The sequence below is a fragment of the Podarcis pityusensis genome (assembly GCF_964106645.2).
Source record: "Podarcis pityusensis genome assembly, chromosome: 1".
Lineage (NCBI taxonomy): Eukaryota > Metazoa > Chordata > Lepidosauria > Squamata > Lacertidae > Podarcis > Podarcis pityusensis.
Window position 1 is genome coordinate 88,754,322 of NC_138028.1, and position 23,502 is coordinate 88,777,823.

Sequence of the window (23,502 nt, forward strand, 5' to 3'; positions counted from 1 at the left end):
ATTTTCACCTTGGATTTGACCACTAACAAGGGTTAGAATAAAATCTCACAGAATTTGAATGTGTGGTTATGGTCAGGCCACTTGGGATTCTTAGGAATAAGAATATGGGTGTACAAGATGCCTGAGAGATGTAAAGCCTAATTTTCAAGTTCCTTTGCTGCACTTTGCAGTCTACTACAAGACCCAGGACGGACTAGCCAGGGTATCCTGAGATACTAAATACTAAAAATACTTATATAACTATATCAGAATAACTTCTACTGATACAGATGGATGATGAAGCGAGAACAAAATTGTATCATCATTAGACAGAGAGAACTGGGTCTTTTGCAAATTCAAGTGGGAATGTCAAGGGGAGAAGGCCTTGAAAGAGTAGAGAGAATAAGATGGAAAGAGGAAGCAGTCCCGACCAAAGAAGTTTAGCAAACCAAGTTAATGGACTATGCTGAAATGGCGAAATTAACTGGAAAGCTCAGAAATCAAGATGACAAGAAATTTAAAAAAGAATGGGAAATGTTTATTATGTATTTGCAAAAGTATTGTAAGCAGGTTAATACATTGGCAGGATTTTAAAAACACTTGTAATTTTAGAAATAGTATAGGAAATCTGAGGTAAAAAATAATAATTTAGAGTAGAAATTATATGCAGCTGAAATGGAAATTTAAGGAACCGGGGGGGGGGGGGAGTCACAGGGTTCGGAGAATCCCATTTTATGGATTCAACATTGTTTTTCTGTATATTTTTCTTTGTTTGTAGTTTTTATTGTATTTGTTACTGTTTGGGTTTTTTTGTTTTTGTTAAAAAATTAATAAAAATATATAAAAAAGAAAGAGTAGGGAGAATATACCTTGTTTGGGGTACACAAAGGGAACCCTTGGCCCTACAGATGTTGGTGGACTACAGTTCCCATCAGACCTGCCTCTCGACCATATGGCTGGGTCTGGTGGAAATTGGAAGTCCAATAACATCTAGAGGGCCACAACTAGCACATCTCTGATTTGGGGATGTGAAATGCCTTCAGGTATACAGGACCGAGGCCGTTTAGGGCTTTAAAGGTCAGCACCAACACTTTGAATTGTGCTCAGAAATGTACTGGGAGCCAATGCAGGTCTCTCAGTGTTATATGGTCCCAGTGGCTACTCCCAGTCACCAGTCTAGCTGCCGCATTCTGGATTAATTGCAGTTTCCGAGTCACCTTCAAAGGTTCCCTGTAACCTCACTTCTCGCAGTGTGGGAACCACCAGAAGGCCCTCGGCACTGGACCCTTGTGAAGATCACAAGATGAGCTCGTCTTTGCTCTGTTCTATTCACTGCCCAAGATACTTTTGCTGCCTGGGGTAAAGGACAAGACAGGGCCTCCCCCTCCATTCTAGGTATGGAAGCTGATTGGAGAGGCCATTTAATAGTTGTTCAACACTTGTCATGGGATAGAGTCCTCCACTGCTCCTGAAGGCAGCAGGCTAGCTTAGGGATGTCTAGGGCAGGCCATGTAGCACACCTGTCCCTGTCTAATGTTAGGGGCAGGCCCTGCCTCATACAGCTATGGTGCATTCACTGACATTGCCCCTTCTGCAATATATGTACATAAGTACTATTATCCCACAGGCAGCTTGAACTGCAGCTCTGCATAGTTAAGAACTTCAGCTAAAATTATCAGGGGCAGGTCAGCTACATAAAGAATACTCAGGAAGTATCCAGATTCTCAGTGTTTGCTGCCTACTTAATCCCTAAATTCTAGGTCCCTTGAGGACCAGCCTTTTAAGATAATTACTACATTGCTTGGGTAGTTACAAGCATTTGGCCTTTGGCCTGGTGCCTTTGGAGCCAACCTGAGGCCTTTTATAAAGACATACTTGGTTATGTTGGATGACTTAATTTTTAAAAATCACATTTTTGCCATGAGTCCCTGATCTTCTGCAGCACAGTGGGCAAACTTCAAGTACAGATATTTCCTTAGGTCTTGAAAACTGGAAGCCTAAGGGTAGGAGCACAATTGTGTGGGATGAATGCACTTAACAGCAGACTCTCTCATCCATCTGCAGCTTTAAATGTTACATAAAAAAGGGGGGGAAGTCAGAGCTTTCTTCTTTGGGACACCCTGACAGGCACCTGGCTGGTGGAAAATCAATGGCCTGGTCCGGCAGAATCTTCTTATGTTTTTGTGTTCTTCCCATTTCACAGAGATGTGGAAACTCTGACTTTTCCGATGCTGCTGGATTTTGACATAGTCAGTATTCAGAGGTGTTGAGAGGTGTAGCCCAAACCAGACCTGGAGAGTTCCAGGTTCTCATTCCCTGCCACCGATCACCTTCATAGTCCACCACATCTGTGCCACAAGAAAGTGCTTGCCGAGCTAGAACTTCAGATGAATCAAACTAGTGAGCCTTAGCTCACTATAAGTTAAAAGCCCATGTCCTCACTAGCATGTATCATTGGCTATGTAGAGTGCCATTTTTAATGGGGAGGTGGCATATATTAAATTTAATCTAAATCTCACTGCATCTCATCTAACCAAGCTGTTGGGATGGTGGTGGCAGAATCCTTGCTCACATCATGATTATACATGATGATCATATTTGCATGGCTTTACTTTTAAAAAAGGAATAGAGACCATGGTTAATGTGGACATTGACCAGCACATCTCCCAAAGCTACTCTTTGTCCCTGAGGACAGGAGCTGTGATCAGCGCAAATTACAAACAGCAACTTGATACAGAAGAAGGAATGGAGCTCATTGGAAAAACAGTGCTGGGAAGAGTAAACACTTTCTTCCTTTGCAGCACAGTCCTGCTCCAGATCAGGGTCCGTCACACAGTTGCTTTTATTAAAATTTTGCAAATGCATTCATGCGTTTTCTGTATCACCCAAGTTGGCCCTCAAACCCTGCTTATGAACAAAATCCATTCAGTGAGCCTTTTTCCTGGGGAAATTGGACTGGGTTACATCCGTACACCAGCCAGCATCCTGTCTCTCAGCCTTTGATTCCCTCGGAGGAAATGGAGGGAAATAAAGATTGTTTCTGGGGAGCGAAATCCTTCCTGACAGCCTTGGAACACACCAAAAGAGAGGCTCACAAGATATCCTTGCAACCGTATCTGACTGAATCTGGTGAGGGTTCCCCCCACTTTTCACCTCCCATTACTGTTCCCAGGGATCAAAAAATGAAACAGAGTCTTATAAATGCAGTGGCTATGATTACAGCTAGCTATTAAGGACATGTGCCCAGGTTCTCAAACACATTCTGCTTCTGTTTGCAGAATGTTATGAAAAGCAGTTACACTTTTACCTGGCGGAGGAGGAACTGGGGGAGGAGCCTTAGAGAGCAGTGGGAAGGCAGGAAACTTCAGTCTTCACAACTGCTTCATTGGGGCAAGCCCTAATGGGAAGGGTTGCTGTGACCACTAGGCCTGCAGTGTTTTGCTTCTTTGAAAAAAATGTAACTTCACTGACACCTGCGTTTTTTATTGCAGACTTACTCCTGACTCTGGCTCCTGGCATATGTACCTGTCTGTTGACAGCCCCCACCCCACCCTTGCACATAACACTTTTCCCAGCTTTGAGACTGCAGCAAGCTGGCTCTGATTTCATGGTGTTTCATTCTTCCACCCCACCACACTGATACATTCCTGTAGGTCATTTTATGCTCTGTCAAGTATTCAGGCTCTCTGCTCATTTCGACCCCACTAAGCCCACTAATTCTGCTCTGCCTTCCTTATCAGCTCTCCTCCCCAGCCATCCAACAGGCACCGATCTTCCTGCTACAGACAGAGTACCTCCGGGTGAGCAACATGCTCCCGCTCCAAACCGTTTTGCCCACTAGTTTTGTCAGAGATGCTCCGCTTAATTGCCACACTCAAGTTTTTCCCCTTAATTGCATCCTCATCCCGGAAAGACACGGGAAGTCTTACTGCAAGGCAACACTCACAGAGGCAGGAGGCTCCTGATCATTGAGAGTTCAGTCAGGAGCCTTCAGTGAAGTATCTTTAAGCGATGGCTTGCCAGGGGGATGTGGCTGAGAACAAAGCAATCAAGGCAGCCTCTGTCCCATTAAGGGAAGCTTAAGTGGAACAGGAAGCTCTCTGCCGCTATTGACAGAGGAGGAGGCAACAAAACGGGTGGAGGAAAGTGTTTGCTTTGTGTAGGAAGGGAGGATCAAGAAGAGGCTTTATGCTTTTTTAAAAAAAAAGTATGGCTGCCTCCCGGCTCTCTGCTCCTGAAGGGTCAAATCAGAATGTTATGTGTCTTGTGTTCTCCCTTTCCCAGGGCTGATTTAGCACACAGTGGTGACTTAATGTAGAGATTTGCTTGCTTCATGCATCAAGCATCAATTGCTAGTACAGGTACCAGCTAAGCATTACATCCAGGTAGTGGTTGGGGCAGATTCAGCTGTTCTTGGGTCTGGACTGCCTTAAGCAAGGGGACAGAAAGGGGATTTGCTCAGTAGGCAGGCTGGGCTTGCTAAGGTCAGGATGCCATAGTAGCCATGGCAGTGAAAGTCATAGTTTGAACCACTCTGGGACGGCAGGCATCTACTTTTTTCCTTTTTCACATCAGTCACTCCACAAGCTACCTAATTCAAAGCATTTGCACAGCATGGGCACCAGGTAAGCCTCTCTGGAGAGGGCATTCCATACATGGGGCAGCACCACTGAGAAGACCCTTTCCTTGATTGCCAGCCACCTCATCTGAATAGCTGGGGGAACCTGGAGAAGGGCATGTGATCTACTATTGAGCTACAACAGGCCAAACTGCAGAAGAATAAGAAAGTCGTCTCCTCTCCAGTTCTGCTTTATCTGACTTGGTTCTGTCCACTTCGCTGTCTCCTAGAAGAAGAAGAAACGTCATTTTGATGTTTCCTTAATATTTTGTTTTTCATAGAATCATAGAGCTGTAGAGTTGGAAGGAATCCCGAGGGTCATCTAATCCAACCTCTGCAATGCAGGAATCTCAGCTGAAGCCTCCATGACAGATGGTCACCCAACCTCTACTTTGAAACCTCCAAGAAAGGAGAGTCCAACACCAGAGGCAGATTTAGGGGAGTGCGACTGGTTCGGTTTCACTGTACGCAGTGGTGTTCACTGGGCGCCTTGGAGGTGCTGCAGGGCGCACCACAACTATTATGTAGAATGGAAGGCAAGAAGTTGGGAGCATTGAATTTTGGTGTTGCTCAGGGCCTCAAGGTCTGCCACGGCCACCACTTTCTGAGGGAGTCCATTCCACAGTCCAGCAGCTCTTCCTGTCAGAAAGCTCTTTCTGATGTTAAGCTGGAATCTCATTTCTTGTAACGTGAAGCCATTGGTTTGGGTCCTACCCTCCAGAGCAGGAGAAAACAAACTTGTTCCATCCTCCATGTGACAGCCCTTTATATATTCGTTTGTTTTAATCAAATGACTGTTTTACAGTCAAGAACTGCAATTTATAGAATCCTTAATATATTTCCATAGGGTTGGTTTTTTGGTCTATTGTGAAAGACAAAACCTTGATTTTCCATGGCACATCAACTCTCAGTGATAAAGTGTTTAACACTTTACAGTGGTTTGAAGTGTAACTTATTTGTGGCAAATTAATTGCACGTGCTGTTTTCATTTGGCTGTGCTGAGTAATTGGATCCACCCCCCTCCACCCTTCATTAGAGAAGAATGAAGAAACTTCCACTGCACTTCATGCTGCTTCTCACCAAAGCCTATTGATTATGTGTATCACAAAGGGAGACCTGGCCCAGTATCACATCTAAATGACATTTGAATCTTACCTGCATTGTTCCTTGGTGATGGGATTTTTGCTTCTTGGAGTGGTGAGAGGCAAGTGACCAAGCCCTAAACTGCTGAGGGTTTCTCAACGCTTATACAGAGACCATTTTTATTTTGTGATATGTGGGCCAGGGGTCCATAAGACCACATAAGGAAGCTGGCAAGTAAGTATGTGTATACAGCCAAGGAGTTATCTGGACACCCCTAAGTACAAGAGAACTGTAGGGGGGGGGACATTCAAATGATTCCACAACACTATATAAGATGTATTCAAGAGTACAAGGGCCCATATAGCCCACCATTCTTATCCTACAGTAGCCAACCAGATGCCCATGAGAAGCCCACACGCAGGAACTGACTGCAACAGTGGTCTCTCCACTTGTGTATCTGTGAGTGTGCCTTACATGTATATGAACAATCTCTGTGGGATTTTCCATGTGCATATAAGTGTATATCTGCAGCATCTATTTTCTGGCATAATTGATATAAAACACTGATACAGAACACCATGTTAACTCACACACACACTAAGTTTAAAAGCACCAGTGACTTAACACCAGCAGCAGTGGTCAAATTGTCAAATGGAAATCCTAGCAAAATAAGTTTCTTTTGGACCTCCTTGGAGGCTTAAGCACCAGTGCTGAAGAGGAACTGTCCTGGCTTCCCATTATCTAGCCTCCTAAAAGGGTTTGAGGCAAAGCACGGCCACATCTTGCAATGCAAACCTACAACCAGCTGTGGTATGCATGTGACTAGCAGAACTGCCTGGGCAGGGCTAAATAATGTCCAAGGACAATCCAAATGCCAAATTAATATACAGAAAGCCAGAGGAGTTCTCCATCAGGCTTGTCCTCAGTCGTTCAGGTACACTTTACACAAGGCTAGCCTTGAAAACAGCCCAGAAACTTCAGCAAGTCCAAAATGCATCTGCCAGGATTCAATCAGTAGCTACCCCTTCATACCACATTACATCATTCCTCTGTTGGCTTCACTGGTTGGCAGTGCATGTCCATACTCACTTGAAGGTTATGGCTTAAACCTCTAAATGGTTTGCAACAAGAATATCTCTGAACCATATCCCTCCATATGAACATGCCTGAGGCTTACATTTCACTGCAGAAGTTATTCTTCAAGGTACACTGCTGGCTGAGAAACAGCGTATAGATACCTGAGAAATGAATATGGTTATGGAGCACTCGTGGCCTGCTTTTAGGTGTGTGATAAATATGAATTTATTTAAGTGGATTTTGTTACAATCTTGATTTTATTGTGTATTCCCCTACTTGGTTTTTAGTTTTGCATCATGGCTTGTTTCTGTTACTGTTTTTTTAGGTCACATTTTTATATTGATTGATTGTTTTATGTTGATTTTATGTGAGCTACCTTGTGTACCTTTTGTAACAAGGTAGAGTGTAAATATAGCACATGCATCCTTTGCAGCCATGATACTTTAATCAGTACCATACTAAGATGATAGATCTATCTCACATATCTCACACTGCCACCATGGTATGTGATAATGGAATGTATTCAAGAGAACAACACAACAGGACACAATTAATATATTTCTTAATGAGCAAAGCATCTCCCGGCATTAATGAAAATATAGATAATCATACCTGTAAGCCATCAAATCCTCTGCCGCTAATTAATCTCGGGGGGGGGGGGGTCTCAGAAGAACCAGATTACCCACTACCCTCTTTGAAATCTTCTGAACTGCATGCAGGATTACACATCTTCTAGAACAGGTGGTGAACTAGCAGCCTGCAGGTCTGATTTGGCCCACCAAGCCTTGACCCATCAAGCCACAACTCAGTTTACTGACTTACTTTGCCCTTAAATTATGTACAACCCATCATTTCTGAATGAACTCAGTGAAGCCTGTTGGAAGTAACAACTAAACTTAAGCAGTAGAATGGATCAATTGATGTGCCAAAACATGTAATATATTTGTTTAAATCATCTCATTCTAAGTGGCCTGAAACCCTTCATGTGTGAAGTGAGCTAATATTTCCTGTGTGGGGGGAAAGTATTCCTGAAGATGATCAGTGGCTGTTGTTCTTGGAGGCTCTGCTATTGTGTGTGTTAAGTTTCATGAGGAAACACGATCAAAATTATGCCATGCCACTTGAGAACAGGGGTCATCAAGTCACATGTGCAGTGTCACAAGTGTGCTGTTAATAATACAAGCATTCTGATGGGACGGGGTGAAAGTCCTCATATTATGCGGAGAAACAAAACACACATTCTCCACTTAAACACACACAAATAAAAACAGATATATAGAAGCATAGCTTCCTCATTCAAGGCACCCACACTAGTTTCCTAAAGACCCTGGCTCAAATTGAGTTGCTGTCCTTCAGATATCTGCACTTTATGACTGCACTTTGCTAAGCAGATAAACTAATAAAACAACCCCCTCTCCCGCAAAGCAGATAAAAAGGATACTAGACCTTATACACATAAAATAGCTGTGCAGGTGAGAGATCAGTTCCTACTCTCACAACATCCCAACGACACACACAAAGAAAATGTGTTCCTAATACTCATAGGTGCACGCAGGTATAGCACAGCTTCCAGAAAACACAGAAGCAGCGCCACAGACACACACTCCTCTGTACACAGACAACCACGTAGAGATCGCTCTTAGAGATGTATGGCACACTCGCAAATGCATAGATACGGCGTGCGGAATAGGAGCGACCTTTGCCTTCCCACGAGACGCGCACAGTGATCACCCTTCCACGTTTACGCGGAAAAGTGGAAGGCAGGCAATTCCCACGCACAAACATACAGGGACACACGCTTTTACAGCTTACCCACAGACACCGTCTCTTTTTCACACACACGCACACACACACGGAGCAGACGAACAGGCAGGCAGCAAAGGAAAGAGTAGCCTCAACCATATCAACATAATACTCGCAGGACCTAATTTATTGCTGGGGAGGGTGGAAGCTAACACAAGGCGGCTCACAGTTCCGTAGCACTTAGTCTCTCCCCCCGCCCCCTCTCTCATACGAGCACTCTCTCTGTGTGTGTGTGTGTCTCTCTCTCTCTCTCTCTCTCTCTCTCTCTCTCTCTCTCTCTCTCTCTCTCTCTCCCCCTTCCCCCACCCCCCTTACTCTTCGGATCTTTCTGCTAGTTGCGTCAGTTCCCCAGTAGCGCGCCAAGCTAGGCAAGGGAGCTGTCCATAGCCTTTTGGTGCTGAAACTGCAGCAGCTCTGACCAGCCCCCCTCCGCCGCTGCTTCCGCCAGCTTCCCGGGCATATTTTCTATGCTAAGCAAGACCTTTCCTTCCCCCACCCCAAACGGTTTATTGACAGCGAGTGCCGGCCCTGGAGGCGGAGAGAAGCAAGGCTGGGCAACAACCTGAATTTATCCTCCCTCTCCCGCTCGCTCGCTCTTTCCCCCCGCCGTCGCTTTTCTGTCTTGGCTTTATTTATTTAAGGGCTGAGCAGCAGCAGCAGGAGGAGGAGGAGAGAGAATCACGTTCCACCCATCCTTCCTCGCTCCCGCCCTTCCTCAACATCCCCATTTGCACTGCAAAACTATCCTCCTTTCCCATTGCATCCCAAGGAGGTAGCAACAGCCACATCATCACTGAAAGCCGGATGGGAGAGAGCTGAGGGGAGGCTGGTGAAAGGGAGAAGCTGATCGCTGCCCAGACGCGAGGAGCTTCAAGCAAAATACCCCCACTCTTCGCTTTTCCCCCTTCTCGATCTGGCACATCGTATTTCTAACAAGCCTGCTTTCATTTTTCCCCCTTACCCAAAGCCGAGGATACTATCTACGTGTGGGGTCCCCCACCCCCACCTCTTTTTATTTTAAAGACTTGCAATGGTTGAGCGTCAATGCCATTGAGCGAAAACAACAGTCAGAGAAAGAGGAGGAGAAGGAGGAGGAGGAGGAGGACAGGGGAAGAGGAAGATGAAACTGGAGACGGTTGTAGCGGCGGAAAAGAAGGAGCCTTATGCATCAAAAGGAGATCCCTGCATCTGCTGAACGCACCTTTTCCTCCGCGTCAGCCACAATGGTCTGTACAGGCTGTCAATGCGTTTGATGACGTCCCTATTTTGTGAAAGGGGAAAGGAAACGTGACAATGTAAGATCCACGTTCTCTTGGTCAATTTCGTGCGAAAAGGATAGAACCGTTTTCTACGGATTTGTTTTCCTCCCCAAAGTCTAGGAGGGAAAACCATTTGAGGAATTACTAAGATCCACGTCCCCTCCTCAATCCTAATAATAATAATAATAATAATAATAATAATAATAATGTGTGTATGCGTGAGTGTGGTCCAGACAGTTCCTGGAACGGGGAGTGAAAACAAAATCCAGTGAATTTGGGTATATAAAAAATTAACCTCATTTAATACTCACTTCCTTTCAGGACTTTCAAATTTTCTATTGAGAATATTTTAATAAAGTAACATTTCAAGTAATCGGTGAGGATTTCACATCGAGGGTGTGTTTTCCCCTCTCCCCCAAGAAATGTGTGCATCTTTTTTCAATGAAATCAGTTTTGATATTACTATTAATAATGATTATGATGATAGAAACAAGAACTAATTTTGCATTTTATTAATGATCTGCTCTGCTGATATTCTGTCAGAGACACATTTTTAAAACGTTCCAACTAAATAAAAATAGTAATAAGGAGAAATACTTGACATGCCAAATACTGTTGGAAAAAACTATATACACACATATATTTATTTTCTCCACACCTTCTGGTGACTTGAATTCCTCTTCCACTTCCTCCTTTTTTTGGAGTTACCAATTGTTATCAGTTTCCAACACATTTTCCGAACTATCCTACCCAGCACTTGGAGTGGATAAGGCTTCTTTCCATAACTATTTCATTTTAACTTTTTAAAAAGGAATTGTGGAATTGCTCATTTAAAAAAAGGAGATGTGGGAAGGAGGAGCTTGAAATCAATATTTTGTGGTTGTTGTTTTAAAAGGAAACCTCATGATTGTTGTGTGTGTGTGTTTTTAAAACGGGGTTGCTGTGAAATATCCGAAAGATCTTCCTACAAATTCCACTTTTGTTATTTAGCTAGCTCTTATATATGTATCAGTGAATTCGGGTGGGAGCAGGGAAAAGGAAACGGAAATTAACCAATCCAGCCCTCTTGCTCTTGGGTGCCCCCTACCGGCCCCATTTTTTCCCACCCGTGCCTGTCTGGAAGGGAAGGCACATGTTAATACCAACCGGTGCGATCGTTTTATGGTACTGTTGCTGCGGATTGCTGATCCCCAGACAGATGTTGCGCCACCAGGGTCTCCTCAAGTGCCGCTGCCGCATGTTGTTCAATGACCTGAAGGTCTTCCTCCTGAGGAGACCCCCCGCGCCCCCTCCGCCCTCGCCGCCGCCTCTCCCTCCCATGAACAGTGGAGACCAAGCCTTGAGCTTGCAGGCTTCTAACAACAACACGCTGACCACGCTCTATGGAGGGCGAAGGGGACCTTGGAGAGCGCCGACTGCCGGGGGTGGTGGTGGTGGAGGAGGAGGAGGAGGGGGAGGGGGGCCAACGAGCCCTCCAGAAGAGGAGTGGGGAAGTCCTGGAGGAGAGGGAGAGCAGCCCATGTCTATGATGAGCAGCGCCTCCTCCGAGGACTTCTGCAAAGGGAAGGCGGAAGATCGGTATTCCCTGGGGAGCAGTTTGGACAGTGGCATGAGGACACCGCTCTGCAGGATCTGCTTTCAGGGCCCAGAGCAGGTGAGTGTGTGTGTTTATGCACATATATGTTTACATTCACCTGAGAGAGACTTCCTACAAAGCCAGACTTTCCTACACCTCCAAAATAGCACTTGCCGCTCCTCCCCACCCCACCCATCTCCACACTGATTCTCCACCCAAGCTGGAAAGGCTCCCCGCCCCCTCTCTCCACACATTCACACAGCTGCCTGGGGTGTTCCATTTATCTGTATCTGTAGTGAAGTTTCGAGAGAGAGAGAAAAGGAGAGTGGAGCAGTCAGGGGGCACAATGCCCCAACTTGGTAACTTTTGATGAAAGAGGACTGGAAAGTACTGCAACACAGTAGGCCCAGGACCAAAAGCACACAGGTGCATACACCAATCACAAACATGAGTAGACAACCCCCCTCCAAAAAAAAGTATCGCAACAAGGGTCCAGGACCACCCCCCTCCTTTTCTGCATAAGCAGTAGTAAACATAAAGTACAATTTTAAAAAGAAGAAGAAGAAATCCAGAAATATTAAGCTTCACATATGTAGTTGTTCTGCTGGTGAAGTTTAATTACATTCCTGGTAGTTTGTGCCAGGTCAGGCATTACTCTTCCATGCAACGGAGGAGTGAAAGAAATGATGAGTGAAAGCAATACAGTTTAATGCACTTGTGAAGGGTCTGTGAGCCGCCTTTTATGGTCAGCCCTGAAGATGCTAGCAATTCCTTGCTTTAAGTTCTGGTAGATGGATTGTCTTTCTGTGTCAATAGCATTCCACATGCAAAGTTACATGGACATAGGCAAGTATTGCTCAGAGTTACACTGTTACTGCCTTCCTACTGCTGATTTGGTGTTATGTTTTGTTGCTTGACTTTCCAAACAGCAAAGGCATCGCTTTTGTTTGACTGACGGTTTGCAACTTGGTGGAGAAAAGTGGACTATACAGCTTTCTAAGTTTGGTGTGATCCAGATTTGGTCAGAGTAGACCCATTGAAATCAGTTGAATTGGAAGTTAGTCTTGACTAATTGAAGTTTACGTATTTGAATGGGTCTACACTCCAAGTATGTCTAAGTTTGTATCCAAGCTTGTGCGATTTCATGTGTTAGAAAATATTGTGCATAATGAAAGTAATGTCATCTTTGATACCTGGCTGAAAGATCACAGTGTGTCAAATTAATGAATTAAACAAGCTTGTCTCAGATTGGCTAACTTCTGAAATGCTAAAAATGTGTGGACATCCTGAAAGCTTGAATTTCAGCACTGCTCAGCTAGCAGATGTTTAAAGATTACAAAATAAGGCAAAAGTAAACAAACAGCCAAGCAATTTAAAGCAATTAGTTTTTTTTAAAAAACAAACAAACAGCAGCACACTTTTCTAGGAAGTGTATTTAGAAAGCACGATGACATAATGATTCATTAGGAATGATGAGCAATTGAAATTGTGCAACAAAACTTCTAAACTTTCATTTTTGGTGTGAGGGCTCACCCATCACAATCAGATACACTGGACACATTTGGGGTGCAGTGTCTTTTTCATAGCCTTTGGACATACATACATACATACATACTATGCTATTGTGCAACTCCTGTTTGATTGTAATATGCTCAGAGCAGATGTTTCCACTAAATTGTGGAATCTGTTACACAGTTGCACATGTTTCAGCATTATTAAAATAGCTGGAGCTACTCTGTGCTGTATCACAAACATTGTTTTAACATGGATATCCTGTAGCCTTGATCATGAATGGTTGTGTAGTATTTGTGAGGCCACATTAGATGCTTTCATGAAATAAAGTGATGTGGTAATATCTGTAATGCAGAGTCATAATATAGGATTTATCTCTGTAGAGTCAGGCTGGCACCTTGGAATCAGACAATGAAGACCCTGAATTTGCCTCTGTTCTCATACAATATTTCATAGGTTGGACTTGGGCATCTTTATCTCTGAGTCTCAGTTTTGAGCCAGCAAAAGGACTCACCATGGCCAATCAAAAAATGCTGAACAAGTTGAGAATGGTAAAGCCTGTTCAGTGATAAAGTATTATTGAAAGAATAGTGGTGCTAATGTTGTTGTTGTTAAAAAACACACACACAATACTATAGTTGAAAGGAAGACCGAGAATAATGCTTCCACATGTAGCATTCTGAAAAGCTGCCTGTGAAACATCAGATGGCTATCTTATGCTTCCAATTCTGGTGGGCCACTGTGGTTTCAATTGTATGATTTGACCAGTGGATGGTTTGAGTGGATGGTTCAGCCTTCCAACAGACAGTGCGTGGTGAGAAGGTGTGGATGAGATGGTCTTTCATGTCTTCCAGTAATGGTAAATGAACCAGCTGCAAAACATTTTTCCATCATACGTTTAGTAGCAATTTGAACTTGAGCTGTGCTATTTGCAGATATAGATCCAAAATAGCAAGCAGGGTGATGAATGCTTTGTGTAGTATAAAACTGGTCCCTGGCCTGACACCATGCAGGCACCAACATAGCAATCACTCTGATGATTACACTGCTGTCACCCAGAATGCTTGTGCTGATACACATCCAGGGTTCAACCAGTTATTCATACACCAAGCATCCAACCTGTGGATCACTGCAGCTCTCAAAGATCAGCTGCACATTGGCTAATACCAAATTGCAGAAATCCACTAGTACAGGCTCCGCTTTATGTGAAGGACAAAAATACTTTCCCTCCAACAAATAAAAATGTAAGAAGGTCACAGTACAATACATATATTTTAAAAACAGAAACTGAGAAGGGTTAACTACAGTCCTGCACATAAAATGCACAGGCACTGCAGCAACTGGGCAGAACAGGAGGGAGAATGCAATGCACTTATACCAGGTAGGTTCAGAATCTGCTGGAAGATCTCTTTAGTTCTGCTGCAGTCCCAATCCTGCCTTTTTACTAGAACGGAGGTTGGCTTGAGTGGAAATGTTTTATATTAACTGGATTCTTAGTGCTATGTGCCAACTCCATCCTTAGTACAGCAAATGTTGCATTTGGTAGTAAAAATTCTGTTGTTGTTTAGTCGTTTAGTAGTGTCTGACTCTTCATGACCCCATGGACCAGAGCACGCCAGGCACTCCTGTCATCCCAAACTCATGAAATTAGCATTTACTTTTTTGGGGTAATCCTGCTGCTAATGTTAATGTAAGAGTAATGTAATGGAATAAGGAATGACATATATTTCCTAGCTTAGTTTGGGAGGCTGTACCAAAAAATGGGCTGGAATCAGGATTTGCTGTAGTTTCTCTTCCATCACTGTGTGGAATCCAGAGCTGACTTTGCTATACTGTGAGCGTAAATGTTAAGGTCTCCTAAGGAAGAAAGGAAAAGGCATTTTAGTTGTCAGCATTTTAGTAGAGCCTTGAGTCTATTGTAAGGGCATTGGATGGAGCATGTCTTGCGGCCTAATAAGAAAAATTCAGCATCTCACAAGGGTAGTGAAGATGGCTCATACTCATGCAGCATCTAAAACATAAAGAGTTTGGCAGAGAGATTCATAGTGAGGAATGGAAACAGAAGGGATCTTGCGTGACTTCACTTTGCCCAGCAGTGAGAATGGTATCTAGAAAAACTGAAGTGCCAAGCTGGGAAAAAAAAGCCCTGGTGGTTACCTAGATCTTGTTGCTGGTTGTGATGTCCTGGTACTGTGTTTTCCAATATTTGTTTTGACCAGCTGTAAGTCTCTACCAGGGCTATAACTAGAAATGGCTCTTTGGCAGCTGTCCCCATGTGGTGAGTCACAGAACAGTGATTGGAACATTATTCTGAGCGATTCAACATTATCATTCTCTGGATTGAGTGGCAGTTGGTTGGTCATTGAGTCCTTTTAGACAGGAAGAGTTCCTGTTTGAGATGATAATTTGAGTAAACAAAAACCAAAAAACAGGCTCTTGTACCTTTGAGTCACATCTGACTTTAGCTTTAGCTTTAGCTTTGAGTCACATCTGACTGCTGCTTATGGCTGTGCCCTGACACGGGCATACATTTGTACAAGCTTCTGTGGTTTGGGCAAGTCAGAATCTCTTTGGAGATAGGTACAAACAAAGGTACAAACATGACATGCAAAGGATTTGGTGGGAGCTCCTGAGGCCGCTGTTGCAGTTCTTGGGCTAGGTCCTGGTGCTGAGGTGTCCATAGAGAGCATTGGTTATTGTTATTATGTGTGCTTAAGGTCCCAGGTTCAATCCCCGGGCATCTCCACGTAAGAATGGGAATAGTGAAACCCTGGAGAGCTGCTGCCAGTTTGTGTTTGCAATACTGAGTTTGCTGGGCCAATGGATCTGACCCTGTGTAAAGCAACCCCCATTGTTCCTCTTTCCTGCCAGTGTCACTCTTGTACCTGATCGCTGCACAGAACCAGAGTGCTGATTTGCAGTATACTCTGTTAGCCAGAGGATAAATGACCACTGAGACACAGTCCTTGGTGGTGACTTCTGTAATTGATGGTTTCAGCAAAATGCCTTAAGATGATTTAAAAACAAACAAACAAACAAACAAAAAACCCTCTCTGTTTAAATACACATTTTTCCCCCTCTGCCAGACAAATTACACCTTGTGGAATTTTATTTCTTTTTTATATGTTTAGAAAGCCACTCTTCTGAAGATGCATGCAACTATTCCCCTTGCGTATCCTGCATAATTCATCTTTATAGAGGTACACAAACTGTTTATCTTTCTGCGCTAGTCCAGGAAAGATGGAATCTATGAAGCGTGCCTTTGTGTGTGTGTACGTAGAGATTATAATCAGCGTTAAAGCAAACAGTCTGCTTTAGAGAGCACTGAAGCCTTAAGACAATGGCAGCACATTGTATGCTTGCCTACTCAAAAGTAAGTCCCATTGAGTACAGTGGAGCTTACTCCTTTGTAAGTGGGTATATGATTATATGATTACAGCCTTAGGGTCAAAACACACATTGCTGGATTTTAAAATAATTAGGCATGGAAGGCTCCCCCTCCATTTGCATTAAGTGCACAGGGAAGGGATGTTTATTCCCTCCCTTCCTGGCCATGATCATGGATGGAAACCAACCCAGCTTTGATCCCACAAGGAGCACCATTGACACCAATGAAAGTTTTCCCTCTAAGTTCAAGTCCAGTGCAGCGGGGGCGAACCCTGTGCAAGGCCAAAATTTGAGACCCTCTCTAGCCCCTGCCAGGTAAGAGGCACCAGGTTTTCGGAAGGAGGCAGGAGGGCTCTTGTAGGTCTTAGAGCCACCGCCCCCTCATTCCCAAAGTTGGTAAGTCCTTGCTGGGTTTGGGGAAGAAGGCGGGAAGGCTCTAGTACCCTGCCAGAGCCCTCATGCCCTTGAGAAGGGTTACACCTCCCTCACCATGCTCTGCAGTCTAAATGAAAGCTGCTCCCCACCTCCATATTTAAAATATCTCACATAATAAAAACATAACATAGTTTGGCCCTCAAACACTTGCTTTTTTATTTATTATTATATATTTATTAATATTATTTTTAGGTGTGTTCCAGATGTTTTAGATTACAACTGTGCTGGCTGAGGTTGATAGGAGTTGTAGTCCAAAATAGCTGGAGGGCAATATGTTGGCAAAGGATGCAAGAGAAACAACAACAACAACCTCACACCTGGAAGGTATGTTTTCAGAGTCTCCTGAAATCAATGTGGCATAGTAACCAGATGCAGCTCTGAAAGTAGAGGATTCCACATCTGCAGGGCCACCACAAAGGATGCCTGTTTTTTCACACATACCCCTCACGCATCTAAGGTGGACTTTTGAGGAAGGTATTTGATGTCAATCTCAGTGCACACGAAACATTGTTATTATTACTATTATTTATCAGACATATATTTTTTCTTCAACAGGCAATCATATATGTGATAGGAACAGCAATAACAGCAACATGAAAGAAGAAAATGTTATACAGATGAGTTCCAATTATCATTCTCCTCAGAACATTGAAAATCCATAATTAACACTCAGATTCCATATACTCTACAATACTCCAAAAAAATTGTTCCTTCTTAACATGAACATGTTAAGCCCTCAAATCTTGGGTAATGCATTAATTCTGCCATCACCACATAGTCACCAGATGGGAGGAGTATAAATTATTATTATTATTATTATTATTATTATTATTATTATCATTATAGTCCCTTATTTTATCATGCCATTCTTTAACTGTTTGGGTGTATTGCCCACCTCCATTTGCCAGCATATAAAATTCTGGTAGCTGCTAGCAAATATGAAATCATTTCCTTATGTTCTTTCTTTATTGGCCTTTCCAAATAATTTAATAGAATTGTAAGTGGATGCAACGGAAATTCATAACCCAACATTTTCACTAGCCGAACTTTAATTTTCTCCCAGAACTTTCTTGCCAAGTCAGATTATATTGGTGTTAGTGATTATGCTTTGATTTAATATATGATGCCTATATGTTAATATGAACATATACTCAGAATTTCTTAGGTTTATAGAATATTCTGCAGGTAAGGTCTACACAATACAAAAGGCAGAAAGGTTGTTTTTTTAAAAGAAGAAGAAGAAGAAGAAACAGCAACAAGCCTGAATGGCCATAATAACAAACACACCGAAAAAGGCTGTCACCCATGAGATTTATAAGAAATTAAGGTAACACCAAAATATCCTTGCCAGAGGTTATTTATACCATAAATATAATGTATTGGCTGCCCAATTGCTTCTTTCCAGTTTTCATGACAAGAGAGATGAATAGATTCATTGAACCAGCCTCTCTTGGCAAAGACATATGCAGCCTTTTGAGTTCCACATGTGCCTTTATCAGGCAATAATCTTCATCAGAATCTGAATACTGAGAATGAACATATCTGCTTCCCCATCCTCTGCCCAATTATGAAATAATAAGGAAGGACAGGAAGCATATTGAAGAATGCTTTAAAAAAAAAAAGCATTATTGATTGGAAATGCAAACTTTCAGGCAGGAACTGTTTCCGCATGCAATACACTATCAAGTCCCATAAAGAGATGCAAATCCTATTTTGATTTTCTTTACAAACAAGCCTAAATAAGATTTCTCCCTGTGTGTCTTTCTCATCTCTTTTTGCAAAGATTTTTTTTAAAAAAAATATAATCTCATGACTAAAGCAAGCCAAAAAGGCTGCAAGGATTTTCAGATTTCAGTTTTATGGCAGTCTGAAACACGGCAGCCTCCAAGCAGCTGGCTTGCTTGTATCTTAAGATCTGTGTGTGTGATGGTGGCTTTTATGTATAAGCCCGTGGTTTCTGTTAAAACTCATGTTGGGCAAAGGGAGCAGAGATAAAGAAACATTTGGGCTTCCCTTTAAGTGAAAGCAACTCCATAATGGCATCCCCATTTCCCGGGGACAGTCCCCGGATTTACAAATCAGTCCCCATACAAAATCCCTTGAAGTTGAAAAGTGTCCCTGGATTCAACTGAAAAAAATCTGGGAACCTTGTGGTTCCTTCCTTTCCCTGAGTGGGTACATTGTGAGCCTCAAGGTTTACATCTTGCCTGAGCCACAAACTCATGAGATGTCCTTAAGTATGCCATTATTCTCTCAACTTCAGATGCCCCTCTGCATGTGGGACCTACAATAAAATGTTGCAGTGCAGAGTGCTCTTGCTCAGTGTGCCAGCCAGCCATGCACCATGTTGCATTTCCCTCTCCCTTTGCTCTATCACTTTCCCCTCTGTCAGTCAGTATTCTGTGCCCACTTAGCATGCAACACCTCCTCCAGCCAGATCCAGGTATCAGAGACTTGATTCATTTCCGCTGCGATATTGTGGATTTTCTCTGTTTGGGAACTAAGATTCAGGAGCAAGGGTGATTCATAAACACGTGCCCAAGTGCATAGGAGTGATAGGCCTCTTGACTATTTTCTTGTTTCGGTTCACAACATCTGTTCACAAAGCATGGCTTAGCTTGGACAGAAAAGAAATCGAGATGCTTTGACAGGTGAACCTCCGTGTTCAATAGGTCTGAATCCTACCTGGAGGGGAACCAAGCAGGTCATCAGAGAAAGAAAAAAAATTAAGAAGAAAAAGCTTCTTTCACTTCAGTGAGTGGCAAGATTGCAAAGGCAGCAGTGCATAAACTCTCCGTCTGTAGTTATGTCCCCTTGTTGCTACTTATTGTGTTGAGAGGGCAAGACTATCAAAACCTCCTTCAGATCCGGAAGGCTCTGGAGCATGAAATAGGGACTCCTTCCTGTAAAATGTAAATATGCTGAGCCCATATATTTTGAAGGTGGCATCTCTCTATTTGAATTTGCCTCTGCCTTCCCCTCTCAGGCTTCACTTGAGCTTAGTGCAAAGGGTAGCTGGGAATGTGAATTCTGGAAATGTGATCTGTTTTAGGGAAGGATATGGAACTCCCTATACTCATTCCAATATAGGCATATAGAGTTCCTCCTGGTAGGGAGGATCCTGAGTCTGAAACACACATTCCCTTGAGTTGTTGGCTCACCCAGTGAGCTTTGTGGGTTCATTCATTCATTTATTCATTCCCCGCCCTTCATCGTAAGGTCACAACATTAAAAACAATATTAAAAACAATGAAATCAACTCTATTTTCAAAGTATGATGGCAAGAGCAGTTGCTAAGGGTAGCTTGCTCTTTTTCCTTGTCCATAACAACAGGGGTGAGGAATTTTTTGGGCATGGTGAGCCAGATTGTTGCCTTTCATCATCCCTATAGGCCAGGAACAACCTATCTGTCAGTCACTTGATATCATTATGCGGTCACATGATTAGCAAGTGGCTTGTTCCATTCCCTTGCACAGTGCTTCCCAAGCACGTGACAACCAGCTCGTGGGAACCACAACGCAAGGGGCTTTGCTGGGGATAAGCGTTGTACATTGGGCTGTGATGATTAGAGCCCCGAGTTGGTGGAAGTCGAATGCCAGCCTGCTAGGTCCCTCCCAATCAATGCCAACCAATTCTGTATTCTACCAGATGTTGAGGCCAGTGCTGGTTTGCAGACTTTTCTTTCTTTGGTGGGCCTTCTACCCATAGAAAAAACTCTTTGTTCTCCACTTCCTCTTGCCCAGACCTTGGATGATTGGGTAGCACAAGCTTATCCTTGGGCCTTCTCAGATCTTTCTTCTCTTGATGGCTGATGGAGACTGTATTTGAACCAATGTTCAGCTCCCTTGAACCCAGCACTCTGAAGTGGCAAGAAGTTATGCTACTTAAGAACCTTATAATGCTGGTTTACTTGTTATGGTTTGTTGAATTCATGAACTGCCCAGAGAAGGTTTGTTCATGGGTAGCATCCTAAAAGCACAGGTGAGTGAATAAATAAGGAAGATCCTGTTGCTGGATCAAACCTCAGGTCATGCAGAGGTTTAATCCTGCCCCCGTGTCAAAGCCAATCCCTGCTTCTCTTTTTCCATTCCTGCTCTTCTCTTGCATGGCTTTGTCAAGTTTTCCCCACTGCACACCAAGCCTCACTGCTGCCCATTTTCTTCGAAACGCCAATTTGGCAAGCAAAGTCTCTCCCGCTAAAAACTTCCAATGGGCTGGAAGCCGAAAAAGCTGATATCATTAGACATTTGCCAATGATGGTTAAGATTCCTGCAGCCTACAAAGTGGCAGGCGCAATGTGACTATTTCAGCAAGCCTGGAGAAGAAGGGCCATGCATCATAGGAGGCAATTATAAACCTGTTAGCTTAGCACAAATTGTGGAGAGAATATCAGAAACAAAGCTGTGAGATTTAATGAGAGGAAGAACTTTGATTAGGGAAAGGCAGCTGACGTGGATCTGGGGGTGGGGGGGGAGCAACGGAAGCCGCCAGAGCTTTTCAAAAGGCATTAATGTCAATGTTGGAAAGGAAACAAGTATAGTTGATGCTGCACGCTTATAAATCTCAACGAAAAAAAGGTGCCAAGACGTTCCACTCTGGACTTTATTTGCTAACGAGTGACATGCCTGCCATGAGGACAGGGAAGGATGTGTGCGGAGGGAGGGCTTGTAGTATATTGCAGGGAGTGCTGGAGTTGAACAGTGCAATGTATCTCCGCAAATTGAGTGTGCCAGGAAGGTTTTGCTTTCACAGCATTGTTATTCACCAGCACAATGCCACTAGGGCTGCGGATGCACTGTGCATTTAAAGCACATTTAAAAGCACATTTTCCCACCCAGAGTCCTGGGAACTGTAGTTTACCCTCCAGAGCTACAGTTCCCAGGAATCTTGGGAGAAAGTGATGTGCTTTAAATATATGGTGCGTATATGCAGCCTAAGTTTCTTTCCCTTTCCCATTCAGCAGCCTGGGAGTCAATTCAGTATGATCCTCAGGAGAGCATTGTATGTGTGAGCCTGTAAATATGTGACCATGTAAGCAGAACGGATTGCATCCTGCCCTCGTGGGCAGTTGTTATTTATTGCATCTATATCCCATCTGTAGAGAGCTGCACAGAGAGCTGGATCCAGTATTAGTCATACTTGGAACAGACCCATCTGAATCAATGGGGCATAAGTCTGGATCGAAACCAAGGTTCAAAGGCAATCATCCCTTCGGGGACTGACCTGATCCAGAACTGCTTAGCTTTGGAAAGGCTGCTGCGTCATGTGTCTTCAAACCATGCTCTAGGACAGTGATGGCCAAACTTGGCCCTCCAGCTGTTTGGGGACTACAACTCCCATCATCCCTAGCTAACAGGACCAGTGGTCAGGGATGATGGGAATTGTAGTCCAAAACAGCTGGAGGGCCAAGTTTGGCCATCACTGCACCAGGACCTTTAATCACACATGTACTACTGCAGCATGGGATCTCACCATAATTGAAGTCTTCTTCTTCTTCTTCCCTGCCTCCAGTCTATAGGGACTTCATCTGTTCTCCAAGAATTCTCAGAGATCATAGACAAAGGCTCTAAAGAGGAAGCATGTTTGTTTTCTCCTGCTCTAGAGCAGGCTTCCTCAGCCTCGGCCCTCCAGATGTTTTGAGACTACAGTTCCCATCATCCCTGACCACTGGGCCTGCAAGCTAGGAATCATGGGAGTTGTAGGCCAAAAACATCTGGAGGGCCAAGGTTGAGGAAGCCTGCTCTAGAGGGTAGCACTCGAGGCAATGGATATTCCAACTAAACATTTGGAAAAGCTTTCTGACAGTAAGAGCTGTTCAGCAGTGGAACAGACTTCCACAAGAGGTGGTGGACACTCCTTCCTTGGAGGATATTAAGCGGAGGTTGGATGGCCATCTCTCATGGATGCTTTAGTTGAGATTCCTGCATTGCAGGGGCTTAGACTAGATGACCCTTGGTCCCTTTCCAACTCTAAGATTCTATGATTCCATTATTACTATTATTAGACATGGGTGGTGCTGTGGTCTAAACCACAGAGCCTAGGACTTGCCGATCAGAAGGTCGGCGGTTTGAATCCCCACGACGGGGTGAGCTCCCTTTGCTTGGTCCCTGCTCCTGCCAACCTAGCAGTTCGAAAGCATGTCAAAGTGCAAGTAGACAAATAGGTACTGCTCCGGCGGGAAGGTAAACGACGTTTCCGTGTGCTGCTCTGGTTTCCCCAGAAGCGGCTTAGTCATGCTGGCCACATTACCCGGAAAAACTGTCTGCAGACAAAAGCCGGCTCCCTCGGCCAATAAAATGAGATGAGCGCCGCAACCCCAGAGTTCTCTGTGACTGGACTTAACTGTCAGGGGTCCTTTACCTTTACATTCTTCTTCTTCTTCTTCTTCTTCTTCTTCTTCTTCTTTTCCTACCCTGCACACTAAGGTCCCAGGGCAGGTTACAACACTAATGCACAGTATTAAAAACAGTTTAAAGCCCTGTGCAATCTGCTACTACTATTATTACAACATCTCAACTGATCATGATGCACTCTTGCTTTGTGCTATATATCCAGCTAGCTCCTTGCTTAGAAAACATCCGGCAGCCACATTCAACAGTGTGGGATGGAAGGATGGCAGATGATTTGCTGATGCAAAGTTGAGAGCACAAGTGAGTGGACATGAATACAAAGATGTAACGTTGGGAAATAGGGGTATCCTGTTTCAAAAGCAAAACCGAAATACTACTACTACTACTACTACTACTACTACAACTACTAACTAACTAACTAAC

At 43.8% G+C, this 23,502-nt stretch overlaps 1 protein-coding gene across 2 annotated transcripts in view; it reads left to right on the forward strand.

Moving 5' to 3' along the window:
• The first annotated feature begins 8,959 nt into the window (after window positions 1-8,959).
• Window positions 8,960-23,502, forward strand: part of MARCHF4 (membrane associated ring-CH-type finger 4) — a 113,017-nt gene continuing 98,474 nt past the window's right edge. For both annotated transcript variants that reach the window (XM_081008591.1, XM_081008592.1), the window contains exon 1: window positions 8,960-11,473. In XM_081008591.1, coding sequence (XP_080864717.1) covers window positions 10,952-11,473 — 522 coding nt within the window. In that variant the 5' untranslated portion in view covers window positions 8,960-10,951. The remainder of the gene's footprint in view (window positions 11,474-23,502) is intronic.